We start from the raw sequence: 24,971 nt of genomic DNA, 5'->3' as shown, positions 1-24,971 counted from the left end.
TCCCATACGCTTTTATTGCTGATACTTCCTAGAGTTTGAGAGAATATCCTTTCTTAATTAAAAAAATACACATTTATTGAAACAAAGAATTTCATTTTATACTGATCTGTTACCTCTCCCCCACATCCCTGCCAGCATATGTTATTATTTCTATTCTTGATGGTTGCCATTTTAACTGGAGTGATAGAGAATTTCATTGTAATTTTGATTTGCATTTCCCTGATTGCCTGGGATGTTGAACATTTTGTACATATTTGTTGTCCACTTATATTTCTTCTTTTGAGAAATGAGAAATATCTGTTTGGTTCTTTGTTTATTTATTGATTGGGTTGATTATTAGGTTTTGTTTTGTTTTGACATTGTTTTAGTGTTCTTTGAGTTCTTTATGTATTGTGAATGTTAATGCCCTGTTGAAGAAGTTGCAGGCAAAGATTTTTTCTTGTTCTCTATGCCCTTTCTTCATACCTTTGCTGTGCAGAAATTTTAATTTAATGCTGTTCCACTTATTGTTCTTTGTTTTATTTCTTGAGCATTGAGGAGCTTATTGAAGAAGTTGGTGTCTACACCTATATGATATAGTGTCAACTCTGTTTTCTTCTAGCGTTTGCACAGTTTCTGGCCTAATTCCTAAGTCTTTGATCCATTTTGATTTGACCTTTGTGCAGGCTGTAAGATAGGGATCTGATTTTATTCTTCTACGTATAGCTGCCCAGTTTCCTAGCACCATTTGTTATAAAAGGCTGTCTTTTCTCCAACCTATTTTTTGCAACTTTGTCAAGTGTCAGATGGTTGTAGTTATGTGAATTTGTCTCTGTGTCTTCTATTCCATTCTGTTGGTCTTCATGCCTATTTTGATGCTAATACAGTGTTGGTTTTGCTACAATAGCTTTTTAGTATAATTTGAAATCAGGTTTTTTAATATCTCCAGTGTCTTCTTGCTCATTTTGCTCTTCTGGCTGGGTCTTTTATTCTTCCAAATGTATTCCAGGACTGTTTTTTTCTATTCTGTGAAGAACATTTTTGGTATTTTAAAGAGAATTGCATTTGAGTAATATTAATTCTGCCTATCCAAAAATATCAGAGTTCTTTCATCTTCCAAGGTCTTCAGTTTCTTCAGTGTTCTATAGTTTTCATTATAGAGATCATTCATCTCCATGGTTAGATTTGTTTCCAAGTATTTGTTTTGTTGAGATTATTGTGAATGGGGTAGTTTTCCTGATTTCTGTCTCAGAAGACTGATTATTGTAGTATAGAAAAGCAATTGATTTTTTTATTATTAATCTTATATCCTGCTACTTTGCTGAATTTATTAGCTCTAGAAGTCTTCTGGTGAAGTTTTTCGGGGTCTTCTGGATATAGAATGATGTCATCAGTGAACAGAGGTAATTTGATGACTTATTTTCCTATTTGTAACCCTTTAATTTCTTTCTCTTACCTGATTACTCTGGCTGAAGTTTTAAGAACTATATTGATTAGGAGTAGTGAGAGCAGATATCTTTATTTCGTTCCTGATTTTAAAGGAAATGATTTTAGTTTTTCTGCATTCAGTATGTTGTTGGCTTTGGATTTGTCATATAAAGCCTTTATAATGTTAAAGTAAGCTTCTTTTATCCCTAGTTTCTCTAGCATATTTAACATGAATGGGTGCTGAATTTCATCAAAAGCCTTTTCTGCATCTATTGAGATGGTCATTTGATTCTTGTCTTTAATTTTATTTATGTGGTGAATTATATTTATTGATTTCTGTATGTTCAGCTAACCTTGAATCCTTGAGATGAAACCTACTCAATTATGGTGTACTGTCTTCTTGATGTGTTTTTAAATACAGTTTGCTAATATTTTTTTAAAGAATTTTTGTGTTGGTATTCATCAGGAATATTGCTCTTCAGTTTCCTTTTCTTCATTTGTCTTCATATGATTTTGGTATCAGGGTTATACTAGCTTCATAGAATGAATTTGGGAGTGTTTCCTCCCCTTCTGTTTCATGGAATAATTTGAGGAAGAATAATAACTTTAAAGAATAACTGAGAATCCATCCTGTCCTGGTCTTTTCTTTGTAGGAAGACTTAATTTCTGCTTCAATCTCATTGCTTGATATTGGTTTGTTTAGGTTTTCTGTATCTTTGTGGTTCAATTGGGTCATATCATATGTGTCTAGAAATTTGTCAGTGTCTTCTTGATTTTTCAGTTTATTGACATATGCATTTTCAAAATAGTTCTAGTAATCATCTGGATTTCAGAAATGTCTGTAGTGATATATCTTTTTCGTTTATAATTGAGTTGATTTTGGTCTCCTCTTTCTTTTGGTTAATTTGGCAAAGAGTTTAAAATCTTGGTGGGGTTTTATTGTTGTTGCTTTTTCCTGAAGAACTAACTTGGTTGCACTGATCCATTGTATCTTTTTTTTATTCCAAATTTCACTAATTTTTAGCTCTGATCTTGTTTCCTGTCTTTTTCTTATTTTGGAATTAGAACAGCCTTCATATTATCCCAGAGAATTTGATATGTTGTACCTCTGTTCTCATTTGTTTTTAAGAATCAAATTCTTGATTTCTGCTTTCATTTCTTCTATGATCCATTCCTCATTTAAGTATATTGTTCAATTCCATGTGTTTATGTGGTTTCTGTATTTTTTCTTCTGTTGATTTCTAATTTCATTCTGTTATGTTCTGATAAGATTTTAATTATTTCTTTGTTTTTGCTAAGATTTACATTGTGACCAACAATATGACCTGTTTGGGAAAAGATACCATGAGCTGCTGAAAAGAAAGTGATTTAAGGTGTTTTGGGGTGAAATATTCTGTAGATGTATGCTAGGTCCCTTTAATTTATAGTATTATTTATGTCAGAAGTATCTTTGATTTTATTTATTTATGTCAGGTGTTTAGATAACCTGTCTTTTGGTGAAAGAAATATGTTAAAATTGCTCAGTATTATCTATTGTATTTGGGCCTATTGGGGATTAAATGTCTAGAAATTTTCTGTTTTGTCTCCCCCCCCTCAGGGGAACCCAGGATCACTTTACCACTGAGCTACATCACCAACACATTTTATTTTTTATTTTGAGACAGGATCTCCCTAAGTAGAATAGGGCCTTGCTATGTTTCTGAGGCTGGACTCAAACTTGTGATACTGAGCCTTCCATGTTGCTTGGGATTATAGGTGTGTGTACCACTGCACTCACTAGAAGTATTTTTGAAATGCAACTAATTACATCTACCTTTGGGACATAAGTATTATCATTATATTTTCTTGTCACATTATTTCCTTTACCAATATGTAGTGACTTTCTTTATCCTGATTATTTTTTTTTTGATATTTTATGTCATATGAGAATAGCTACTACTGTTTGTTTTTAGACTTCATTTGCATGGAATGTTTTTTCTGTCGTTTTACTTTTAGCCTGTATATGTGTCTTTACCTAGGAGATGAGTCTCTTGCAAACCACATATAGTAGGTTCTTGTTTTTAAATCCATTCTGCCAATTTCTTTTATTTGGAGAGGTTAGGGCATTTACATCCATTGTTGTTATGGACAACAGTTATTATTTCCTGCCATTTTGGTTTGTTTACTATTTTCAGTTCCTTCTTAATTTTCATTTAGGTGATTATTCTTCTGGAGATCTTTCATCCATTTGGGAGCCATAGCAGTTTTGTTTTTTTTTGTTTTGTTTTTTTTTTTTTTTTTGAGTATTCTGTGTATATCTGAAGTATTTTTTGTAGTGCTGGCTTAATGGTCATGAATTCTTTTAATTTCTCCTTAAGATTTTATTTCTTCCTGAATTCTGAAAAATAGCTTTGCTGGATATAGCATTCTTGATTGGCAGTTGTTTTCTTTTAGAACTCAGAATATCTCATTCCAAGCCCTCTTCTCATGTGAGTTGAGAAGTCAGGAGTGAGCCTTACTGGTTTATTTGTAAATGTGACATGACATTTTTCTCTTGCAGCTTTTGTTATTCTTTCATTATTTTCTGTTAGTCACTTTGATTACAGTGTGTCTTGAAGAGGTTTCTTTTTGATCTTGTCTATTTAGGATTCTGTATATAGATGTCCATCTCATTTCTAAGGTTTGGAACTTTTTCTACTATTTACTGAAAAGGTTCATAATGCCATTAGCTTATATCTCCTTCCTCTCTTCTATCCTGTTGGCTATTAAATTTGGTCTCTTGATATTGTCCCAGAGTTCTTGTATATTCTAATTATTGCCTGTTATTACTATTTTTATTGTTTTTTTTTTCTTTATTGAATGCTTAGTATGCACATTCATATACCCTCTCTTCAGGGCCTGAAGTTCTGTCTCCAAGGCCTAAAGTTCTATTTTCTATGTAGTGATATTTTCAAGTGAATTTTTTATTTGATTTATTGTGTTATTTCATTTCCAGGAGTTCTAATTAGTTTCTTTTCAGTGTGTATTTCTTTATTAATAGTCTTTCACTTCCTATATTTGCTCTTTTTGTTCCTTAGAGCTTGTTTTAGCTTATTGAATATTTTAACAATCAGTTTTTTTTTTTTTAAATAGTTTTTCTCTGGAATTTTATTCACTTCCATATCTGGATTCCTTTGGTGGTAGATTTTAAGTTCACAGGGAAGACTTGTTTGCCTGTTTCCTCATGTTTTCAGAGGTCTTACACTTGTGTGGCTATTAATATCATTCCTCTTTTATGCAGTATCTTTTTGGTGTGTATCTACATGTATCCTTTGGTATGGTTTGTAGTAATCCTGTATTGTTAGTATCTTTTAGCTTTACCACATAGACTCAGTGTTAATTTCAACCTCCAGTGCCACTTAGTCTACTGCTATAGAACTGCTGATTTAATTCAGTCTTGGAGAGTTGCTACCATACTATGAGTTCCCCAAGTCCTCTTGGGACTTCTGTTTTTGCTGTGTGAGTAGATATACAGGAGCGAGATCTGGGGTCACCCAGTAGCTGATCCTTCTTGGGGGCCGGTCATTTGTTTGGGGCTTTGTCTCTTTTTTAACTTTTTTACTGGTCAGTCATAATTATACATAATAGTAGGATTCATACATGCACAGAACATAAGTTGCTCAGTCTCCTTTCATGTACCATCCTTTTGCCTTCCCTCTTTTCTCCTCTCAGCCAGGTTTTATTTATATCCAAGTTTTTGTGTATTTATTGTTATTCTTTTTAGTTATAAATAACATTAGTATTCATTTGACATAAAAGCATCGAATATAATTTTTTCTAATTCAGTCTAAAGTACTTCCTTTCTCCCCTCCTCCTTCTCCCATTTCCTTCCCTCTACTCTACTGATCTTTCTCCTATTATAGTTTTTTTAATTATTGTCTTATAGATATGCATGATGGTGAGATATCTCTCCTATGTATTGAAATATTGTTGAGCTCAAGTGTGACTATTTCATACATGGAGTTAGGTTCACTGTCATCTGGCTGAGTTGTGGGTGTAGCTTAGCAGCAGGATCTGAACCCAGTGATCTTGTAGTATTCCAATCGCTCCCAGCACCTCATAAAGGAAGGGGGAACATGTAATAGCAATACAAGCAACCAGTTATGCAGCTTTAAATGTCTGGTGTCTACTCTAATGTCTACAAATCTAATTGTCACATAAAGAGAGATGATGGGGTCAGCATTTAACATCAGCACCAACAATAGACAATTGTACTAGATCTAACATTAAATAACAAGTGTCAACTGTGTCATACACCTTATTAATAACCACAACAACATTAATAGTGGGGGGTAGAAATTATAGAAACTAAATAGTTCTAACAGATAATAAAATTATAGTTCTTTATAGTTCTAACATATAATAAAATTATAGTTCTTTAAGTGAAGAAATAATATGGTAGAAAGGCAAGAGAAAGCTTGATGTATTTAAAAAGTGAACAAAGGGAAAACAGAATAAGTGTAGTAGGTGATGGTTATAAAGAAGGAGGAATAAAAAATACTGAAAGCAATAAAATAAGAAAGGAAGAGGGAATAAGAGGTTTTGCCTATTAATGGGAAAGAAAGTGAAGAAGGAATAATAAGAACAAAAACCAAAGATAAGAACAAACAAATCAAACCAAAATAAACCCACATAAAATTTTACCCCTCCAGAATCAAAACAAGGCTAAATAGCAAACAGGTGAATTTTTTAAAAAAATTAAAATTAAAGAAAAATTACATGTATATATCTTAAATTCTCAGCATAGTGAAAACATTTATATACATAAATACAGAATAGAAGAAATAAAAGTAAAAATTGGAGGAAAATATTTTTAATGATAAATGGAAGGGCTTGTTTCTTCTGGAGTGGTCAAAACTGTTGGAAAGGATGGATGCTCTTAAGCCATTCTTTGTATTTTATATTTTTGTGCTCTGAACCCCTCAGATCAAGGACTGGTGGTTGTTGGACCTCTTTATGTTTTTCCCCAAGCTGCTAGGTGGTGTGGCCTGGATCCAAAGCTGGTCGTAGTAGTTCTCAGCTTCCTGTCTTACAGAATGTACTCTCCAAATGGAGCTGATGCAGAATTCTAAACCAGGGGCTTGGATTTACTCCTGACTGTCCTTTTGACCTTTCAGGGAGATATTTGAGGTTAATTACACAACCCCTCTTGCTGGACAGATGCTGATCTCTGTTGGACCTATGGGTCTCAGGGCCCTTTGGAAAATTCCACTTTTATAGTGGATCTAACTTTCCACAGTTCTCACTTATTCCACTGCTGTGTGTATAGATTTCCCAGGATCAGAGCACCTGTCTGACTGGTTTCTGGCCTCTTCCTAGCTGCTTGCCCATGCTGCCAGCAACAAAGGAAATTGGAGCCTCTCCATCCTCAGTATCCCTGGCCTGGATTGCCCTGGGCATAATCCTCTGTTCCTGTTTTCAGTTGTGCTGGTCCAGGCTCACTCTGGACCTCATGGCAGAATGGGTGGCAAATGACAAACTGCTGTGTAACCACTTGCAAATGTTTCTCACAACCACTCCACTCATCAGCAAAAGATTCTGATCACTTTTGCTTCTCAGCTTGCTCCACTAGTCTGTTAAGATCAGTCTCCCTCTCTGTCCCACAAGTTCTCCCATGCCAAATTTAGTCACAGCTCTTTTCTCTTTCTGCCTGTGTTACCTCTCCCCTCTGCAGTGTGCTGGTGGTGCTCATACTGGCGTGTCTCTAATGTATTCTTTCTTGTTCTATATGCCAAGGTTCTGAGTTTCTGTGTCTCTGATCATTTTATTGTCTAGTGCTGAATTTAAGTGAATTCCCTCAGTCACCTACCTTGCTGAGAAACAGTACTCTTGCTGCTTGAATCTCAAGTTGTGGAACAGCTGGAGAGTGAACCCTTCCTCTAATCTAACATCTTCTTTCTCTTGTTCTCAAATGGAATTTTCTAGCTAAATCTAAAGGGTTTCTTCTGTAAATTAATTGTAATAACCATTTGTACACTGTTATGGTAGGTTTATTATTATAATTCATTGAGAAGACATGAAACTCTCCATACTGTGTGAAAGATGGGACACGAATGCTGATTTCCATATTACACTTACTCATCTCTGTAATACATAAAGAGAGATTCTCCTTACATAAAGTGTGTTTTTAGTGTTTAAAGGTACTATATGTAGTTCATCTCCTCTGCAGTTAATCTTCTCAGACACTGGAGGTAAAACTGGCTGGTATTGGATTTATAGAGAATCTACATTGCTAAGGTATTTTTGAGGATCATTCTAATCAAAGGTAAATTTTAGCAGTGATTACAGGAAATGAGCACCATCATAAAATGGGGATCCAGTATAGTCTAATAAAGTTGGAATATATCAGGTCTATCAGATTTTGATGAAACAGTGATAGAAAAGAAATGGCATAGGAATAAATCGGGAATGTTTTCAAATGGTGTACTGAAGGGTTCAACTTTATCTGAAAGGGTCATTTGAGATCTCTGCTTTCTTAAAAGCTTTATTTTAGAGGAATAACTCTCAAGCGATATTCCTATGATTTAACAAGCTGGATTTTAAGTTTTCATTACTGGAATTGAATAGTGTGTTTCTTACCTAATTTTGAGGAAAGTATTAGACTAGAACGTTTGCAATTTTATGGTTTTTCTCCTATGATGAAGAAGTAACAAAAGAAATATTCATAGAAAAATTTTAGTTTGGCAGTTGTTTTTTTTTTTTATATATATATATATATACACTTCAAATTTTCTTTATGTATTCATCTCTCAAAAAACAATTAGGTTGTTTCCACAGCTTGGCTATTGTGAATAATGCTGAAATGAACATGGAGATACAGATATTTCTTTGAGATCCTGATTTCATTTTCTTTCAGTGTATACCTAGGAGTGGGATTGATGGATCAGACAGTAGTTATGTTCCTAATTTTTTAAGGAACTTCAATACTATTTTCCACAATGACTGTACTGATTTACATTCCCACAGCAATGTATATATAAGGGTTCTCTTTTCTCCACATCCTTGCCAACACTTATCACTTATCTTTTTGGTGACAGCCACCCTAACAGTGTCGGGGCAGTTGTGTTTTTATGTTGTTTTTGTATACATAGTCATTTTTCTGTCAGCAAATGTGATAGAATTAGACATGTTCATATTTTTAAAAATTTTTTTTTGTTTTAATTAGACATGTTTATATTTCATGGTGAGTTTTATGAAAGACCATTAAGAATTTAAATGAACCCTTTTCTGAATAAATGTGAATTTTACTGGTAATAATGAAAGACTGGAAATAGGAAAACCAATTGTCTTAATATTTTATTTTTCTAACCTTCTATATGGGGGTACAAATGTCTTTGAACAACCAGCATATTTTTGAGAATTCACTATTTTCTCTTATCGAGAACTTTCTAACGGACTTAGAAATCTTACATAATACAGTCCATCTTCTCAATAACCTTAATTTGATAAATAAAATGTACCTGATGTTATAATTTAAAAGTTAAGTGCTAAATTGTCATAAGTATTCATAATAGGAGTAATCATTGAGGCTTCAAGTAATCAAGAAGACTTAGAGCAGGGGAGACTGGCAATGAATCTCATTCAGAAAGGCAGAAAGAAGAAATCCTCTAAGAACAGCAGTGCATGTACAATGAATGTGGACTTTGGTCTTATTTGGGTAGAGGATGTTTATTGGGACATCATGGAATACAGGTTGGAATCAAGATAGGTTTGACCAAATTATGAAAATGACCCAGAAAATTAACATTTTCGTAGTCTTAAAACTAGCTAAGTTTCCCTATATAAATTCTTTAAGGGTTTCAAAGGGAACATTTGAATCCTCGTATCATTTAAATATATTTGTAATTTAATTACACAACATTTCTAACCTGATAAGACCTTCAGACTTTATATGTAAGGTACATATAAAATATAAATTAATTTTGTGTTTAGACTTGACTCTCATCTCCAGTGTAACTCATTATATATATGCAACGATTTCAGAACATGAAAGAATTTTAAATCCAAGACACTTCTGGTCTCAAGATTTCAAATTAGAGATACTCAACCTGTAAAATAGGCATTTTCTAAAATTAGAAAAGAAATATATAATCAAATATTTTGATAATCTTTGCTTACATGTTTTATTGTCTTTATATTCTGGGAATAAGTGTAGTAAAACCCATTAATTCAAAAGTATTTGAGTGTCTTTCATGTGACAAGAGTGAACACAGACAAGAGGCCCTCTCTTACACTCTGAATGTCAAGGAGATTGGTAGAAAGAGAATGGGGTAGAGAGAGAAGATGGGAGGGGAGGGGAGGGGAGGGGAGGGGGGATAGTAGAGGTTAGGAAAGGCAGCAGAATACAACAGACACTAGTATGGCAGTATGTAAAAACGTGGATGTGTAACTGATGTGATTCTGCAATCTGTATACTGGGAAAAAATGGGAGTTCATAACCCACTTGAATCAAATGTATGAAATATGATACATCAAGAGCTATGTAATGTTTTGAACAACTAATAATAAAAAAAATATACTATGCAAAAAAAATAGTTTAAAAAAAAAAGAAAGAGAAAGTTGAAAGTAGACAGGAAAATGGTCATTCAGGGAAAGAAGGGAAGTCTGTGTTGTCAGAAGATGATATTTCTTTAGAACCAGTGAGCAGATGTTAATATCCATGACTTTTTTCAAAAAAACCTTTTTTTCATAGTTGATAGAATTTACTTGCTAAGGTATAAAAAGATGTTCAATTTCATGTGCTCACCCAATGATTTTTCAGATGAATGCACTGGATACCCTGGGTCAGACTGCTTTGCATAGAGCTGCCCTAGCTGGTCACCTGCAAACCTGCCGCCTCCTGCTGAGTTATGGTTCTGATCCCTCCATCATCTCCTTACAAGGCTTTACAGCGGCACAAATGGGAAATGAAGCAGTGCAGCAGATTCTAAGTGGTGAGTTAAAATAAACAGTGTCCTGCTCAAACTTTATACCAAATGTTTTAAAAGTATCTCCTTAGAACATTTTCTTGGCCTGAATTTTTTCCCCCATGCCTTTCCCAACTTGTAGTTTACTCTGTGACATTTCCTGTCTCTCAGTCTTCGTAGGATGAGGTAGATATCATGAGAAGGATGCAAACATACTTTTAAATTTTTTTCAATTTAAAATTAAAACCTTGACTCATGGGTGATATGATCGAAGATGACTTAAAATTTATATAAACAGTATGGAATTATGGTAGTTCTAAAATCTATCAAATAGAGAAAATTAAAATTCATTCTTGTGATAATGACCTTTAATTAATTATTCTCATGTGTAATATTCTGATCTACTTTCTATCACTTTTAGCTTCAATTACACTATTATGAAATTATCCTTTCCCTCAATTTAAATATAATTATAAAATCTTGCTAAAAATCACAGTAAATGCTTACTACAGTGGGATAGTTTAATTATTTAGTTTATTGAGGGAGATCAAACATAAAATGGATACAAAAGCAGGCACTAGCTTCTTAAGTCCCCACATTAAAGGAAATAGCACAGAAAAAATTTTAGCCTACTGAAAAATTGTGAACTAAATACAAAAGAAAGTTAGTATAATTGACCCCTCCTTCGCATCCTTAACTTTGTGGATTGTATATCTTATAGAATCACATAAGCTAGAAGAGTAAAATGGAAAACACTACAGACTAGCAGGCAGAAGTCCTGGTTACTCTTTTTTACCTGTAGTCCAATAGCTCTTAAACTCTGTGAGGCACAATGTCCCCTTTTTAGTGAATATTTTATGACATCCTCTTTACTTTCCAGAAATGAAATTCAAAGATAATATACACACATATCTCTACAAATATCTTCCCTAAAATCTATATACAATACTGTTACTATAAGGAAGAAAATTACAATTACAGTTAAATAATTTAAAATTATTGTGTAATAATTTGGTCACGACTACAGTAGAAAACAAAAATTGCCCCCACAAATTTTTAATGGGCCCCCAAGAAGTACAACCCAGTAGAGAATCACTGCTACATCCTGAGATACACAACCTTCCAAGACAGAGAAATGGAGATCATGGTGGATGTGTTCTAACTCAGAGCTAAATAGCCTCATGAAATAATTGTTTAATGCTTTGAAAACTATTGATTCAGATTGTCTTTCCTCATGACAACCATTCTATTTCAGTCTTAGATGATTATCTTTAGATAATGAAAAAATACCAATCTAAGACATCTTTACCATCAAAATGATCTCACTGAAGGAATAAAATTCTCCATTATTGGATTTCAAGCTTGAACTATTTGACCAAGACTTATTTCCTGTTTCCACAGATCACTGTATTATTTGCTTAAGAAAGATGTCACTCTTAACTAGGACATATTTCTGCCTTCTGTGCAAGTTCCACTAATTGTATAAAAATTGTGATTTTTATTAAAATATTCTACATTGTTCCCCTATACTTTTTATGATAATCATTTAGCACTGAATTTTCAGTTAATTCCTATAAATTTTAACCTTATGTCAGGCAAGCTGACAACTATTGCATCAAAATTCCTAATACTGTAAATAGTTTGTAGAGACAGTCAACAAAATGGGGAAGAAAGATTTGAATAAATCAAGCAGATTTGATTATATAATGTTTTTAAATGTAGCTCTGTAGTAGAGTGTTTGCCTACCATGTGCAAGGCCCTAGGTTCCGCCCCCTGTATCACAAAAGCAAAGCAAAAATATTAAATGTCTCCTCAATAAATGCAGTTAGAATAAATGCCTTCTTGTGAATGATAACATTAAACACTAAATCATAGATGAGATGTTTTACAATTTTGATAATTGTGCTTTAAAATTGATTTGTAAGATTAGACATATAAGTCATTAGATGGTTAATTTTAGACATGGCAGAACTTTTTCATTGAATTTTTGTAATCTTTATTGCTCTAAAAAGGTAATGCCAATATTAGAGTATGCAGTGAAATAGTGCCGTTTAAGAGGGTTTTTTTTTTTTTTTTTAATGGGTATTGTTTTATATTTGGAAGAAGATATAATTTTTTAAACTAATTTTTTTTTTTAAGAGAGAGAGTGAGAGAGAGAGAGAATTTTATTTTATTTTATTTTATTTTATTTTATTAGTTTTCGGCGGACACAACATCTTTGTTTTTGTATGTGGTGCTGAGGATCGAACCCGGGCCGCACGCATGCCAGGCGAGCACGCTACCGATTGAGCCACATCCCCAGCCCCTTAAACTAATATTTATACCAGTTATTTATGTGTTAATAGACTGAACCATGCACCAACTGAAATTTTTAATTTTGCTTACGTTTATTAATCCAATTCCAGGTTATATTTACAATGACTCCTGAAAGAATGTATTAGTCATATAAGATATATATTAAGTTGTTGAGGTTATGTTGTGGATAATATTTTAAAGGTTCGTTTTAATATGCTTGCTAATACCAGAGTTGAAATCTGTTTTAAAAACCTATACTTTTAGATTTTAACTTTGTAGTTGCCAGTTTACATGAATAAAGCTTTCACTGTAAATTTGGACAGTATCCAAATTAATGTCAGAGTAAAGAAAACAAAATAGGTAGTTTTCTATGAATTAGCATTTTAAAAGTTCATTTCAGAAGATTTGGCTGTTTTCTCCAGACCAGCTCTGTCCCTATAGTTTGCCTGTAGCTACCTATAACTTCATTTAAATTAATTAAAATCAAAATTAGGGCTGGGCTTTAGCTCAGTGGGAGAGCACTACCCTTGCATGCAGAAGACCTTGGGTTCAGTCCTTAGTACCACCAAAATTAATTAAAAAAAAAAAAAAAAGATTTAAGTAAAATTGAAAATTCCTGAATCACCACTGGCCACATTTCAGGTAAAAGTTACACATGTCTAGTGCCAACCATATTAGATAGGGCAGATAAAAAATACTATATTGGGGCTGAGTTTGTAGCTCAGTGATCAGTAGTAGAGCACTTGTGAGGCAATGAGTTCAATCCTCAGCACCAAATAAAAATAAATAAATAAAATGTATTAGTGTCCATCTGCAACTAAAAACATTTAAAAAAAAAAAAAAAACATTACTTACAAAGACAGTTCTTCTGGACAGTGCATTTAAGCTATATTTTATTCTGAGTTATTCTGACTTTTTTTTATCCCAGTGTGGAATAACCATTACTGTCCTCTAATTATTTCCACAGGTAAGGATTTAGGGACTTAGGGTAACTAAATTTAAACCTTGAAGTTCACATTTTCAGTGGTATATTGAAATAAGCCACTAAAACTTGTTGCTAGTTCAGTGATCTAATACTAAATAAAGAACCAGGCAATAAGAGACTATATTAAAATAGCAAAAAGGCTTCTAGCCTCTGGAAGATTTAAAAATTCTGGTGAGAATGACTAGGAGAAAAGTAGAAGCCCATCTCCAGTCTCTGACTATAGGTAATATATTTAATACAGAAGCCAGTGTACTTATAAAGGACTTTACTAACACAGTACTTACTATGTAAGCTACTCCTCTTTTGCCTGATTTCCATTTTTATTTTTATATCACTTCTTTTAATTGTACATAACTTAATATAAAGTTCCTTCCAGTTAATACTTTGTTCACACCATTTCTAAAAATGAGGCTGTTCTAAGCCAATAGAAGATTTTTAACAGATGCAGAGATCTACAGTTAGTATAGTAATTAATCAGTATCTTTATCTTCTTTACTTTCTGTTCTTTGACCAAGACTAAGTTACCTTTCTCACAGTTCTCAGAAGCCTTTATATATGTGTATAAAACATTTTGTTTGATGGGAAAATTACAACCTTTACTAGTCAGTCTCCATCATGGTACATGTGTGAATATCAAATTGTTCTTAGAATTCAGCCATATTAATAGTATCTCTCAAATTATAAAACCTAAAAATATCCCAAGTTCTAATTCTGTGTACATAAACAAATCATCCCTCTTTTGTTTGTTCAAATAATAAGCTAAAAATATTACCTACAGATATCTAAAGGATGTTTTAGTGAGTTTTATCATCTGTTAATCACTGTCATAAAGACATTCTATACATACAGCGACATTCTTACCTATAAATGTAGTAATACCCACACAGAGAATGGAAGAAGATGAGACAGACAAGAACAGAATAAGACCAGCCAAAGGAGAGTTGAAGTTTGACATACACATTGACTGCAGCATTAAAATAGCAAGGAAATCAACTCAGCAAATGCTTTCTGAATTGTTCTCTATGTGAAAAGAAGAGTGTTTGTCAGTTCCACACACTGACAAATGTTAGTTAAAAAAAAGAACAATTCAAAATGTATTTCATTATATGAAGCACACTTTTCTTTCCACTCTTTAATCTTAGTATTTTATCTACTAAGCATTATAAATATGATCAAATAGTTTATCTTCCATTGAAGAATTTTTATAACTTATTCTATAAAAGTCTGTCTCCTGAACCAAAGCACTTTAGAAGAACTAAAGTATTTCTTCTGAAATCAGAAATCTTTTCATGGCATCACTTGATCTTCCCACTTGGAAAGTGGACTCAAAAAGGTGTCTCTGATCATAAGATGATACAATCTTAAATCTGAAAGCGACTCTGAGGGAAATCAACTCTCACTTTTTAAGTGCAAAAATTAAACTACTCTGTGATTTGTTCAAAGTTATACACTAGAGCCCTGTCTAAAATCCTAGTCTCCTGGAGCTTAGTGCTTTTGTGTTAATGTGTACGTGAGCATTATGAAAGCCATATTTAATGCCCATAAACATATTTTGGATGATAAATTATAAATTGTTTGCTTTAAAAGCCTATTTTGTTTGGGTCAATGTGAAAAGGATTTTTAGTTTGTTTATATTGAATTAATCAAAATACATCATTTGTCAGTCTTTAGACTTAGCAGTCAAGCTTAATGATATTCTATTTAGTATTGGTATCATACCTTCCAAGTATACAGACATTTTTAATTGCATATCTTTGAAACCATTCAATAAATGTGAATTAAACAAATGTATATAGTAGGACTTTTTTATTCATTGACGATACTTTATAAGATTGTTGGGGACCACAAATCAAGTCAAGATGGCGCCTGGCAGTTTGCCAGGAGGAGTGGTTTGTGAGGCAACATCACCGAGCCATTAAGATGGTAGGGATTCCTCATTGGCTGATTGCTGTAACTGGATTATGCTAATTGAGTCAAGCTTTGTGTAATCAGTTAGGTATATATACCGCTGTTGTCCGCAATAAAGCAGTTCCCGCTTCAACCTTCAAGTTGCTTGTCACCTCCCGGTTATTTTGCCCAGCCGGACTGCGGCATAAGATCATTCCAATTTCCTATGTAATGCTTCTGTTTTATATTGAAGACATTAAAACTAAAAAGAAAAATTAAACTAAGTAGTAAAAGTCAAATAAATGGCTTCCCTAGGTTTACATAACAAATCCAGGACAAAGTTTTGCTGCAACACTTTGTAAAACCAATGTATCATAAAGATGTATTTTTGATCTCTTGTAGGCTTTCTCACTTCACTCCCTTTTGTTAAATCTTTGGCCAGAAAATTGGAGGGATAGGATAGGATAGTAGGGATAGAAAATTATTTGTGTGCATTAGAAGTTATTTAAATTTGGCTTAGGGTGATACCTAGATTGAAGTAAGAAAGCATTTATTTCTTATCTGAAAAATTGGGAAAAAAACCTTTTATTACATCTTAGAAATTTCCAACCCCCTAATCTCTTTGTTTATCAAATTGTTTCCCCTCATTAACTGGTCTTTAATTCCCCAAGATCAATAGTAACCTTTCTTTTATTTAGAGAGTACACCTATACGAACTTCTGATGTTGATTATCGGCTCTTAGAGGCATCAAAGGCTGGTGACTTGGAAACTGTGAAGGTAAGTAAGTGCCTTTAATGTCTGGGGCAGCACTGTTGAACTTTGCTATCCAGTTCATTTTTAAGCTTCTTAGTAAAATTACTCAAATCTGAGCAATTAAAAACATTGATAGTTAGAATATATTCATAGATAGGAGAAGTCTTGAACTTTTTGTTTGATGGGAAACAAAACAAACCTACCAAGGATTTCCCAGCAAGTACCATGTAGCAGCAAAAGAAAAGATAAGCATACTTTTTAATCATTTTTCTTCAGGTTGCATGAAAGCTGTTCATTTTCACTTATATTAATTTAAGTGCTGTTATTTTAGATCATATTCACAAATAGGTAAACCAGTTTAAATGAAGGCATTAGTAGGATAATGTTTTAAATTATGTTTCTCAGTATTTTTCCAGAGACTCTCATATTTGTTTTAAGAAGGCATTCTTATGGTCTGTCCCTTAATCATTAGGCATTGTTTATATGCACAAGAAGAGTTTTCAAAATTTTATCACTCTTTATTTGTATTATAGAAAAAAAGATTATAGACTAAACTTTTTCAAATATGAAATTCTAATATTGAATATGTTTTTCTTTAATAAAGAAGACCTAATTGCCATCTGTGATTATTCGTTTAGGGATAAAGTTAGCAAAACAAGAATTATGGCTTTATTTTTGTTTCCATGTTAATTTCATGTGTTTTGTATGTAACAAGCAAATATATACTATAACTTTCAAGTTGCCTCAACAACACATTCACAGTGAAGGCCAAAGTTAATTTTGTCAGTGGAGTGCAAATGTCAAAAGGAAACAAAGCACAAATTAAATGAGTATTAGGTCTGGTAAATTGCTTTCCCAAGAGGCTTTAGGAAGTATTAGAAGTATTAGGAGAAAAGGCTGTCTGCTGAGTAAAGTAGTTGAAATTGTGATGAAAAGTAAGAAGAATATAAAATTGCTTTGGCATTCAAAAATAAATGAAATGGAATGGAAAAAAGGAACTTAAATATTCAAAAAGCAAGTATTTAATAAGCAGGATGGGCATTTATGTGTGTGTGTGTTTCATTACCTGCCTCATTCCTAATTTTCAGTATTTTCTGTAAAAGTAATAATAAGCATTTAGAATGTTAAAATGGTGGTGGGGGTTGGGGAGCAGCAATATCAGAAAGCAGTTTCAGTTGTATAAGACTCCATAGAGAGCTAGGGTTGCAGCTCAGCAGTAGAGCACTCGCCTAGCACATGCGAGGCCCTGGATTCGATCCTCAGCACCACATAAAAAAATAAATAAATAGAATATAGCTATTGTGTCCAACTACAACTAAAAAATAAAGATTTTTTTAAAAAGACTCCATAGAACGTGCTTACTACCCATCTTTACAGCTTTTCTTTTTAGTTTATGTATTAATTTATTCATTTTCACTTGGTTTTGTTTATTGGTACTGTTATTCATCTATTAACGTGGCTAAAGACAAGATATTTGACCTGACCAGATCAATTTTTTTTTAAATGGGGCTTTAGATTTTAATTCCCATTTAGAGTTGATGAGCTTATGAGCTCTCTTTCACTAGCTAGACTTCTTCCTAAAAATCGTACCACCTGAAAGCCCTTGTTTTTAATCCTACCTTTGTGAATGTTTCTTTGTTTAGTCCATTTGTGCTTCTATAATGAAATATCATAGACTAGGTAATTTATAAGCAATGGTAATTTATTTCTCTTAGATCTAGAGGCAGGGAAGTCTAAGATCCAGGCATGATCAGGTTTAGTGTCTGGATGGGGCCAGTGTTTTGCTTTCAAGGTGTCACCTTGTTGCCATATTCTTTGGAGGGAACAAAATGCTGTATCCTCACATGGCAGAAGGGGAAAAAGGAGAGAGCACTGTGTGTAACCTCTTTTATAAAAAAGTCTTAATCCCAGTCCTGAGAGAGGAGTACCCATGGCCTAATCCCTCGCCTCTCGATACTGTTGTGTTGAAGATTAAGTTTCAACACAAATTTTGGAGGGACACATTCAAACCATAGCATCCGTACTCAATATCACTAAAAAGAGATCTTTCAGGTTCTTAGTTTGTATGTACTAATAGCTTGTTGCAGTGGCAGAAGTGGAAGCAAGCTTTACAGACAGTTCTCTCACTGAAAGAATCTGTTGTTCTTTTAAGCTGTAAATTATTGAAATATTATTACAGGAGAATAGGAAAGACGGTAGAATGAATTGGACATAACTTTCTTACATTCATATATGAATACACAACCAGTGAAACTCCACATCATGTACAACCACAAGAACGGGATCCAAATTATGACTGTATAATATGTCAAAATACATTCTACTGTCATGTATAACTAAAAAGAACAAACAATTTTTTAAATAGATTTCTATCACCACGGGTGATATAGCCTTTTGTTCTTTCTTTGCATCTTACTCTTTGAAACCAATATAATGGAGCCTATAATTTATATTGTGCTGAAATGACATTCAAAGGAGATAGGAGATTTGGAGGTTCATCTTGGAAAGGCCAAACTACAGTTTGACTTGTAGAGTTAAACATTCTCCCCCAACTCAAGAAACCATTGTTGACTGCATGTCTTTGCTATAGTGGATCAGGGCCAAGTGAGTGACCTAAACAGAAAAATATTATTTCCAGTAAGCTTTTGCTTACTTGATCAATGTTAGAGGGGACAGGAACTTTGGTTCTGCGGTCACCCAGAGTTCTTAGTTGAACAGAGAATGGCTAAGAGCATTCTATTAGAAGCAGATATGTTAAGACAAGCAGTTGTAGGGAAGAAAGACATACAAAAATGAAAAGGGAAGACTTCTTATACTTAGAGATGCCTACTTTGAGTTTTATTGATTAGGATTTGGACTAGGAATGTTAACAGTGATTGATTTACTCTGTACATAGTTAGAAGTATTCATAGTCACTATAAAGCAAAACATAATGCCAGTTTTAATGTCATTTGTATTATCTAATCTTTGGAAATAAATATTCATTATAAAATCACAGCATATCCAAGATGTTACAATCTATTACAGCAAAATCTATGAATAAATGTTAATGACCTTTTTGTGTTTATCTCTATGTACGCACTATTAAAGCAACTTTGCAGCCCTCAAAATGTGAATTGCAGAGATCTAGAAGGTCGCCATTCTACACCCTTACACTTTGCAGCAGGCTATAATCGTGTGTCTGTTGTGGAGTACCTTCTACACCATGGTGCCGATGTCCATGCCAAAGACAAAGGGTATGTGTTAAAATTTAGCTATTTGGGATTTATTCTCTTCATAAAAAAAAAAAAAAATTATGAAGTCTTAGCTTTATCTCCATTGAAAAACACTCATATGAAGCCAGATGTGGTGGTGCAAACCTGTAATCCCAGCTACTCAGGAGGCTGAAGCAGGAGGATCCCAAGTTCAAAGTCAATCTCTGCAATTTAGTGAGATGCTGTCTCAAAATTTTAAAAATTAATTAATTAATTAATTAATTAAAGGGCTAATCATTTTTCATATGATCTCTAAGTGGTAAAGGACCCCTGGGTTTGAACCCAGTACTACCAAAAGGAAAAAAAAAAGGCTGGTTCTGGTAGTGCACAGTTGTAATCCCAACTACTTAGGAGATTGTGGCAGGAGGCTAGCCTCTGCATTTTAGCTAGGCCCTGTCTCAAAATAATATACATTTTTTGTTGCTTAAATTGTAAGTTAAAACAGAAATGTACAGTATAGAAAGTAAAAATTCCATTAGCTTGTCCCCTAGAAATACGAGCATTAATATTTTTAATATGTAATTTTTCAGCTATGTGAAAAACATAGTGGTTTTTAACACAGATGATGATGTCATTCTGTAGTCTACTTTGAAGTGTAATTTTTTTCACCCAGTGTTGTATCTTGAATATCTTTCCTTATCAGTATTTAATAGTTTCTTTCTTCTTAATGCCTATATTTAGTATTTTATTACATTTTATGAATGTTTTCATATAGTTTGTGGTATGCTATTTATCTGTTATTTTTTGGTATTAAAAATGTATAATCTCTTTCTTTAACCATCCATCCCAGAGTCATTAGTATTTAAAGAAGCAATTTTATTTTTATTAATTTTAAAATATTCTTTATTTTTATTATTAGTTTGATAAATTATTTAACTTTTCCTGGAAAAAGCTTAAAGCAGCCATAGAAGTAAATTAGAAACGTGAGAGGAGAATGTGACTGAAATGAATTTTCATATTGTGTGTTCATTTCATAATCTCAAAATAAGCCAGCGTCTCCTGTGCAGTTACACAGCAGAGTGCTGTAGAATTAAACTACATGATTTAGGCTTCAATTAATCATTATGTGTTTATCTTTTTAAAGGGACACATCAGACATAAATATTCAACAGCAATGTCACTGACTCTTTCAAAATATTATGCTGCATTGGAGAGGAACAAATTTTTGTTTCTATTGCTTATTTTAGCACCCAGCATATTTCATCACAAAACACTTTTTTACACTGATCTCTAAATAAAAAGACACTTGATATCTTGTTTTTGTTCTGTCTGAAGTGCAATATAAACTTACCCTTTTGATGCACTCTTTTTTATGGGGCATCTTTTTGTGCTTTTAGAATGCCAGTTGCTTTCTAATCAGAACTTAGTCATCCCAGAATAGTTTGCTTAGAAGTTGAGGCTACTAGAGTCTCTCTTCTGACTAAAATTTATAATTAGCATCATTACTTTCCTTAGTGAATAGTTTTCTGAATCACTTGGAATGTGAGTTTTCATTCTTTGGCACCTTAATATTTAAATCTATCTGTTGAAATCATTATAGAATCAGTGTAAATTTAAAAATACGAAACAAAAACAAAAGATAGAACTTAGAATTTCTAAGTAGAGTTGAACCGTGTATCTTTTAAGTAAATAATGGTTACATTGTATATTTTACAGGTAAGCATGCAATTTTCATAAACCCAAAAAGAAGAAAATCGAGATGATAAAACCTGATTGTTAATTATTCTGGAAATCACTTTGTAATATATAATTTTACATTGCCAGTGAGAAAATCTAAATTAAAAGTTTTGATGGAGTTTTATTCTCTATTTCTATATGTATTTTAGTGGTAATGATTGCATGATGTATATATCCATGCCCAAGAAACAGAAAAGTCCTTCTGTGAAAAGAAACATGTTAAAAATGATTCATTCTTGTTTAGAAATAAATAAATGCTTCATCTTAAAAACCAAAAAAAGGATTTATTTCTTTTTGATCCAATATTCAGTATAGTCAGTGCCATAAGAGCAGTATTTATATTATAAAAATCATTTTAACTCAAGAATTTGTTTTAGAACTTTAAAGTAATATGTATGTGTCTTTGTTTTAGCGGCTTGGTGCCCCTTCATAATGCCTGTTCCTATGGACACTATGAGGTAGCTGAGCTTTTAGTGAGGCATGGAGCTTCTGTCAATGTGGCGGACTTATGGAAATTTACCCCTCTACATGAAGCAGCAGCTAAAGGAAAATATGAAATCTGCAAGCTCCTTTTAAAAGTATGTGGTTTTAAAAGTTCTAAAAACACAAACATTTGGTTTTTGATGATTAAACTTGAATCAGAATTTTGTTCTATTAAGAATAAGTGCTGTAGGGGCTGAGGTTGTGGCTCAGCAGTAAGCACTTGCCTAGCATGTGTGAGGCACTGGGTTTGATTCTCAGCACTGCATATAAATAAATAAAATAAAGGTCCATTGACAACTAAAAAAAAAAAAAAATTAGAAAGAATACGTGCTATAGAAACCACTTCCATTTTCTCTTTCACAGAGAAATGTTTTAGTATCATGATATGTCTATAGTTCTGAGTAGTCCTTGAAGTGTCTAAGTGAATTTGATTAAAGTACTTTCATCAAAGTGGGTTTTGAAAAGAGTTGATTTAGTTTGTGTTGTTTATCTAATATTTGCAATATTAATATCAAAAAATGGTACAGGGAAAAATTGTTCTGGTTAGAAATTATTAAAATTTTCCCACCATTTTTCTGATATCAGAGTTGTTCTTATGACTCTTCAGAAAAACGTTGTATTTAATAATCATTTTTATTACAACTGGCTGGTAAGAAATAACTTCCATGTCATTGTTAATCTAGTTTCTAAGTTGATTTATTCCAAATTTCCATAGTGGGTCAAGAGCAGCCTGTGTTGTTTCTAAAATTAAAATTCTTGACTTTTATTTATTTTATAGGTATGGGTGGTTAAACTTTTTATATCTAGGTTATTTTTAACACATTTTTGCTTAGCTTCAAAATAGGTGGTAAAATTTAAAAAGTTACCAAACTTTTTCTTTACTGATGGCATTTAGAATAAAGTACTTTTTCCACTGATGTAATCTTCTTTTTCTCTATTCTTTTTCATGATACCCACTGAATATCTTTATGTAATTGAAATCTTGTGAGAGTTAACATCCAAGACGTTCTTAAATGGACAAGAGCTTTTCCAAAAAGATAACTAGGAATCTGAGAAAAAAGTATATTTTGTGATGAGTAAAAGATACTCAACACCCTCCACTATTTCATCATCACCATTGATTCTCAGCCTTGGGTTAAGTAGTGCTTAGAAGCTGATCCAATACGTTGCTAAGTAGGGAATGAACAAAAGCAGGATGTGGCTTCTCTTTTTTTAAAACACATACAGAACAGATATCTTTTCTCCCATGATGAATGAAAGTGGAATATGTTAAATAAATATGTACATGCTACCCACCCAACTTCTAACTGACAGAAAGCTACTACAGAAAACACAAACCCCATTTGGTTTTTCTTCTTTGTAGCATGGAGCAGATCCAACTAAAAAGAACAGAGATGGAAACACACCTCTCGATTTAGTAAAAGAAGGAGACACAGATATTCAGGACTTACTGAGAGGGGATGCTGCCTTGTTGGATGCTGCCAAGAAGGGCTGCCTGGCAAGAGTGCAGAAGCTGTGTACCCCAGAGAATATCAACTGTAGAGACACTCAGGGCAGAAATTCAACTCCTCTGCACCTGGCAGGTAAGCATCACAAGTGCATCCAAATCTCTTTTCCTTACTTGGATACCTAATACAGTTTATCAAAAGATGAAATGATTGACATAATTTTGTATAATTTCTTACTTTGAAAATTTTCAATTATATGATAATAGTATTAGCTTCTAAAGCAAAAAGAATTAAAATCTTAATTAACTGGTCTTTCACAAGATAATTAATAACATATGAATAGATGTACACATATGTATTTTTTTTTCTTTAGCTGACATGTTTGCCTTTTTTACTCTTAATAGCAGGCTACAATAACCTGGAAGTAGCTGAATATCTTTTAGAGCATGGAGCAGATGTTAATGCCCAAGACAAAGGTGGTTTAATTCCTCTTCACAATGCAGCATCTTATGGGGTGAGCATTCTAAAGTTAATATCTACAAGACTTCCCTGGCATTTACTGCTTTTTAAAATATATACTACACATTAAATAAGTAGATATCCAATCAGTAGCATAATTTAGCACAGTTTTAATCTTTTGTTCAGGTTTTGTCTCAGACCTTTCTTGTTAAGCTTAACTATTTTTTGATCAACAACCACACTTTTTAACACTCTCTGATCTCTCCATCTTATCTAGCACAAGAACAGGTATGTAATGAGTACTAAGTTAATATTTATGGATATAGATAATATTTATTAACTCTACCAGCAGACTTTAGAAGCTATAAAATCAGGAGGCTCCTATATAGGCATGGAAATTATGGTGGTTTATGCTATTATCAACATCTTAAAAATGTTCAAGTGAGTGGTTGAGCAATTTATATACATAATTCCAGAGGATGAATAACTAAAACCCCAAAGTGAAATTCCAGTGCCATCCTTCCAACCACTATAACTACTATTAGTTGGAAGAGGAATGTATCACAATGCCTTGGTGCTGCTTTTCTGAACTAACTGTAAGTTAACTTAGTAACCAAGGCCCACTCAGGTCTGATCCCTCACAGCAGTAGAATAACAATTGCTCATGTTCTTGTCTATTCTTCCAAGTGATTACTAACTGGACTTTAGAAATCCACTAATGCCAGATTATACATACCTGGAGTTCTCACAGTTGGATTCACTATTGTTGAAGATGGTGTATAAATTGCAAAAATCTGATGAATTGTAAATAACAACCAAACTAATTACCATGATTTCCATATTCTCCCTTCCTATCGATAATACCTTCTGTGTTCTTAAGCCTTTCTGTAAAGATCAGTATTTCAGGGAGATGATAAATCTGAGTGGAAATGCTTTTAAAGAAAGCAAACAATCCAGTTTTGAACAAACAAGAAAGAAAACTACTTCCAAATATAATGTAAATTAATTGAAATACATTTAATTTAATGCATTAATTAAATACATTGTTAGTACTAAAATCTTTTAAATTGCATTTAAAATTGTCTTTTAAAGATGATTACATCTTTTTATTAAAAATTTCAGAATTTTCTTTTGACCTTACTTGACATAAAATTTACAGTTTCATTGCACTGAAAACCAGGTATGCTAAATATTTGTTGCTAACATACTGCACATACATTTATGTATAATTACTTTACTGTTAAATTATAACTACACATGTGTATCATTTAAAAACTAATTTGCAGTACTTCTTAACATGATCCTCCTTCTCTATATTGAATTTTACTGAATTTTATATTGAATTTTATTGAATTTTACTTTGCTAAGCTTCACTTAAGAGTTGATAAAGCTGGTGAG

At 32.9% G+C, this 24,971-nt stretch overlaps 1 protein-coding gene across 2 annotated transcripts in view; it reads left to right on the top strand.

The window, feature by feature from the left end:
- Positions 1-24,971, top strand: part of Tnks (tankyrase) — a 200,239-nt gene that overhangs the window by 138,808 nt on the left and 36,460 nt on the right. For both annotated transcript variants that reach the window (XM_046466386.2, XM_046466385.2), the window contains exons 12-17: positions 10,187-10,358; positions 16,197-16,276; positions 19,343-19,488; positions 21,596-21,761; positions 23,030-23,249; positions 23,519-23,628. In XM_046466386.2, coding sequence (XP_046322342.1) covers positions 10,187-10,358; positions 16,197-16,276; positions 19,343-19,488; positions 21,596-21,761; positions 23,030-23,249; positions 23,519-23,628 — 894 coding nt within the window. The remainder of the gene's footprint in view (positions 1-10,186; positions 10,359-16,196; positions 16,277-19,342; positions 19,489-21,595; positions 21,762-23,029; positions 23,250-23,518; positions 23,629-24,971) is intronic.

This window comes from Marmota monax, unplaced genomic scaffold (assembly GCF_021218885.2).
Source record: "Marmota monax isolate L192 unplaced genomic scaffold, Marmota_monax_Labrador192_F-V1.1 WCK01_AAM20220418_F8-fsc00369, whole genome shotgun sequence".
Taxonomy (NCBI): domain Eukaryota; kingdom Metazoa; phylum Chordata; class Mammalia; order Rodentia; family Sciuridae; genus Marmota; species Marmota monax.
This window is presented reverse-complemented; position numbering and strand designations above follow the sequence as displayed.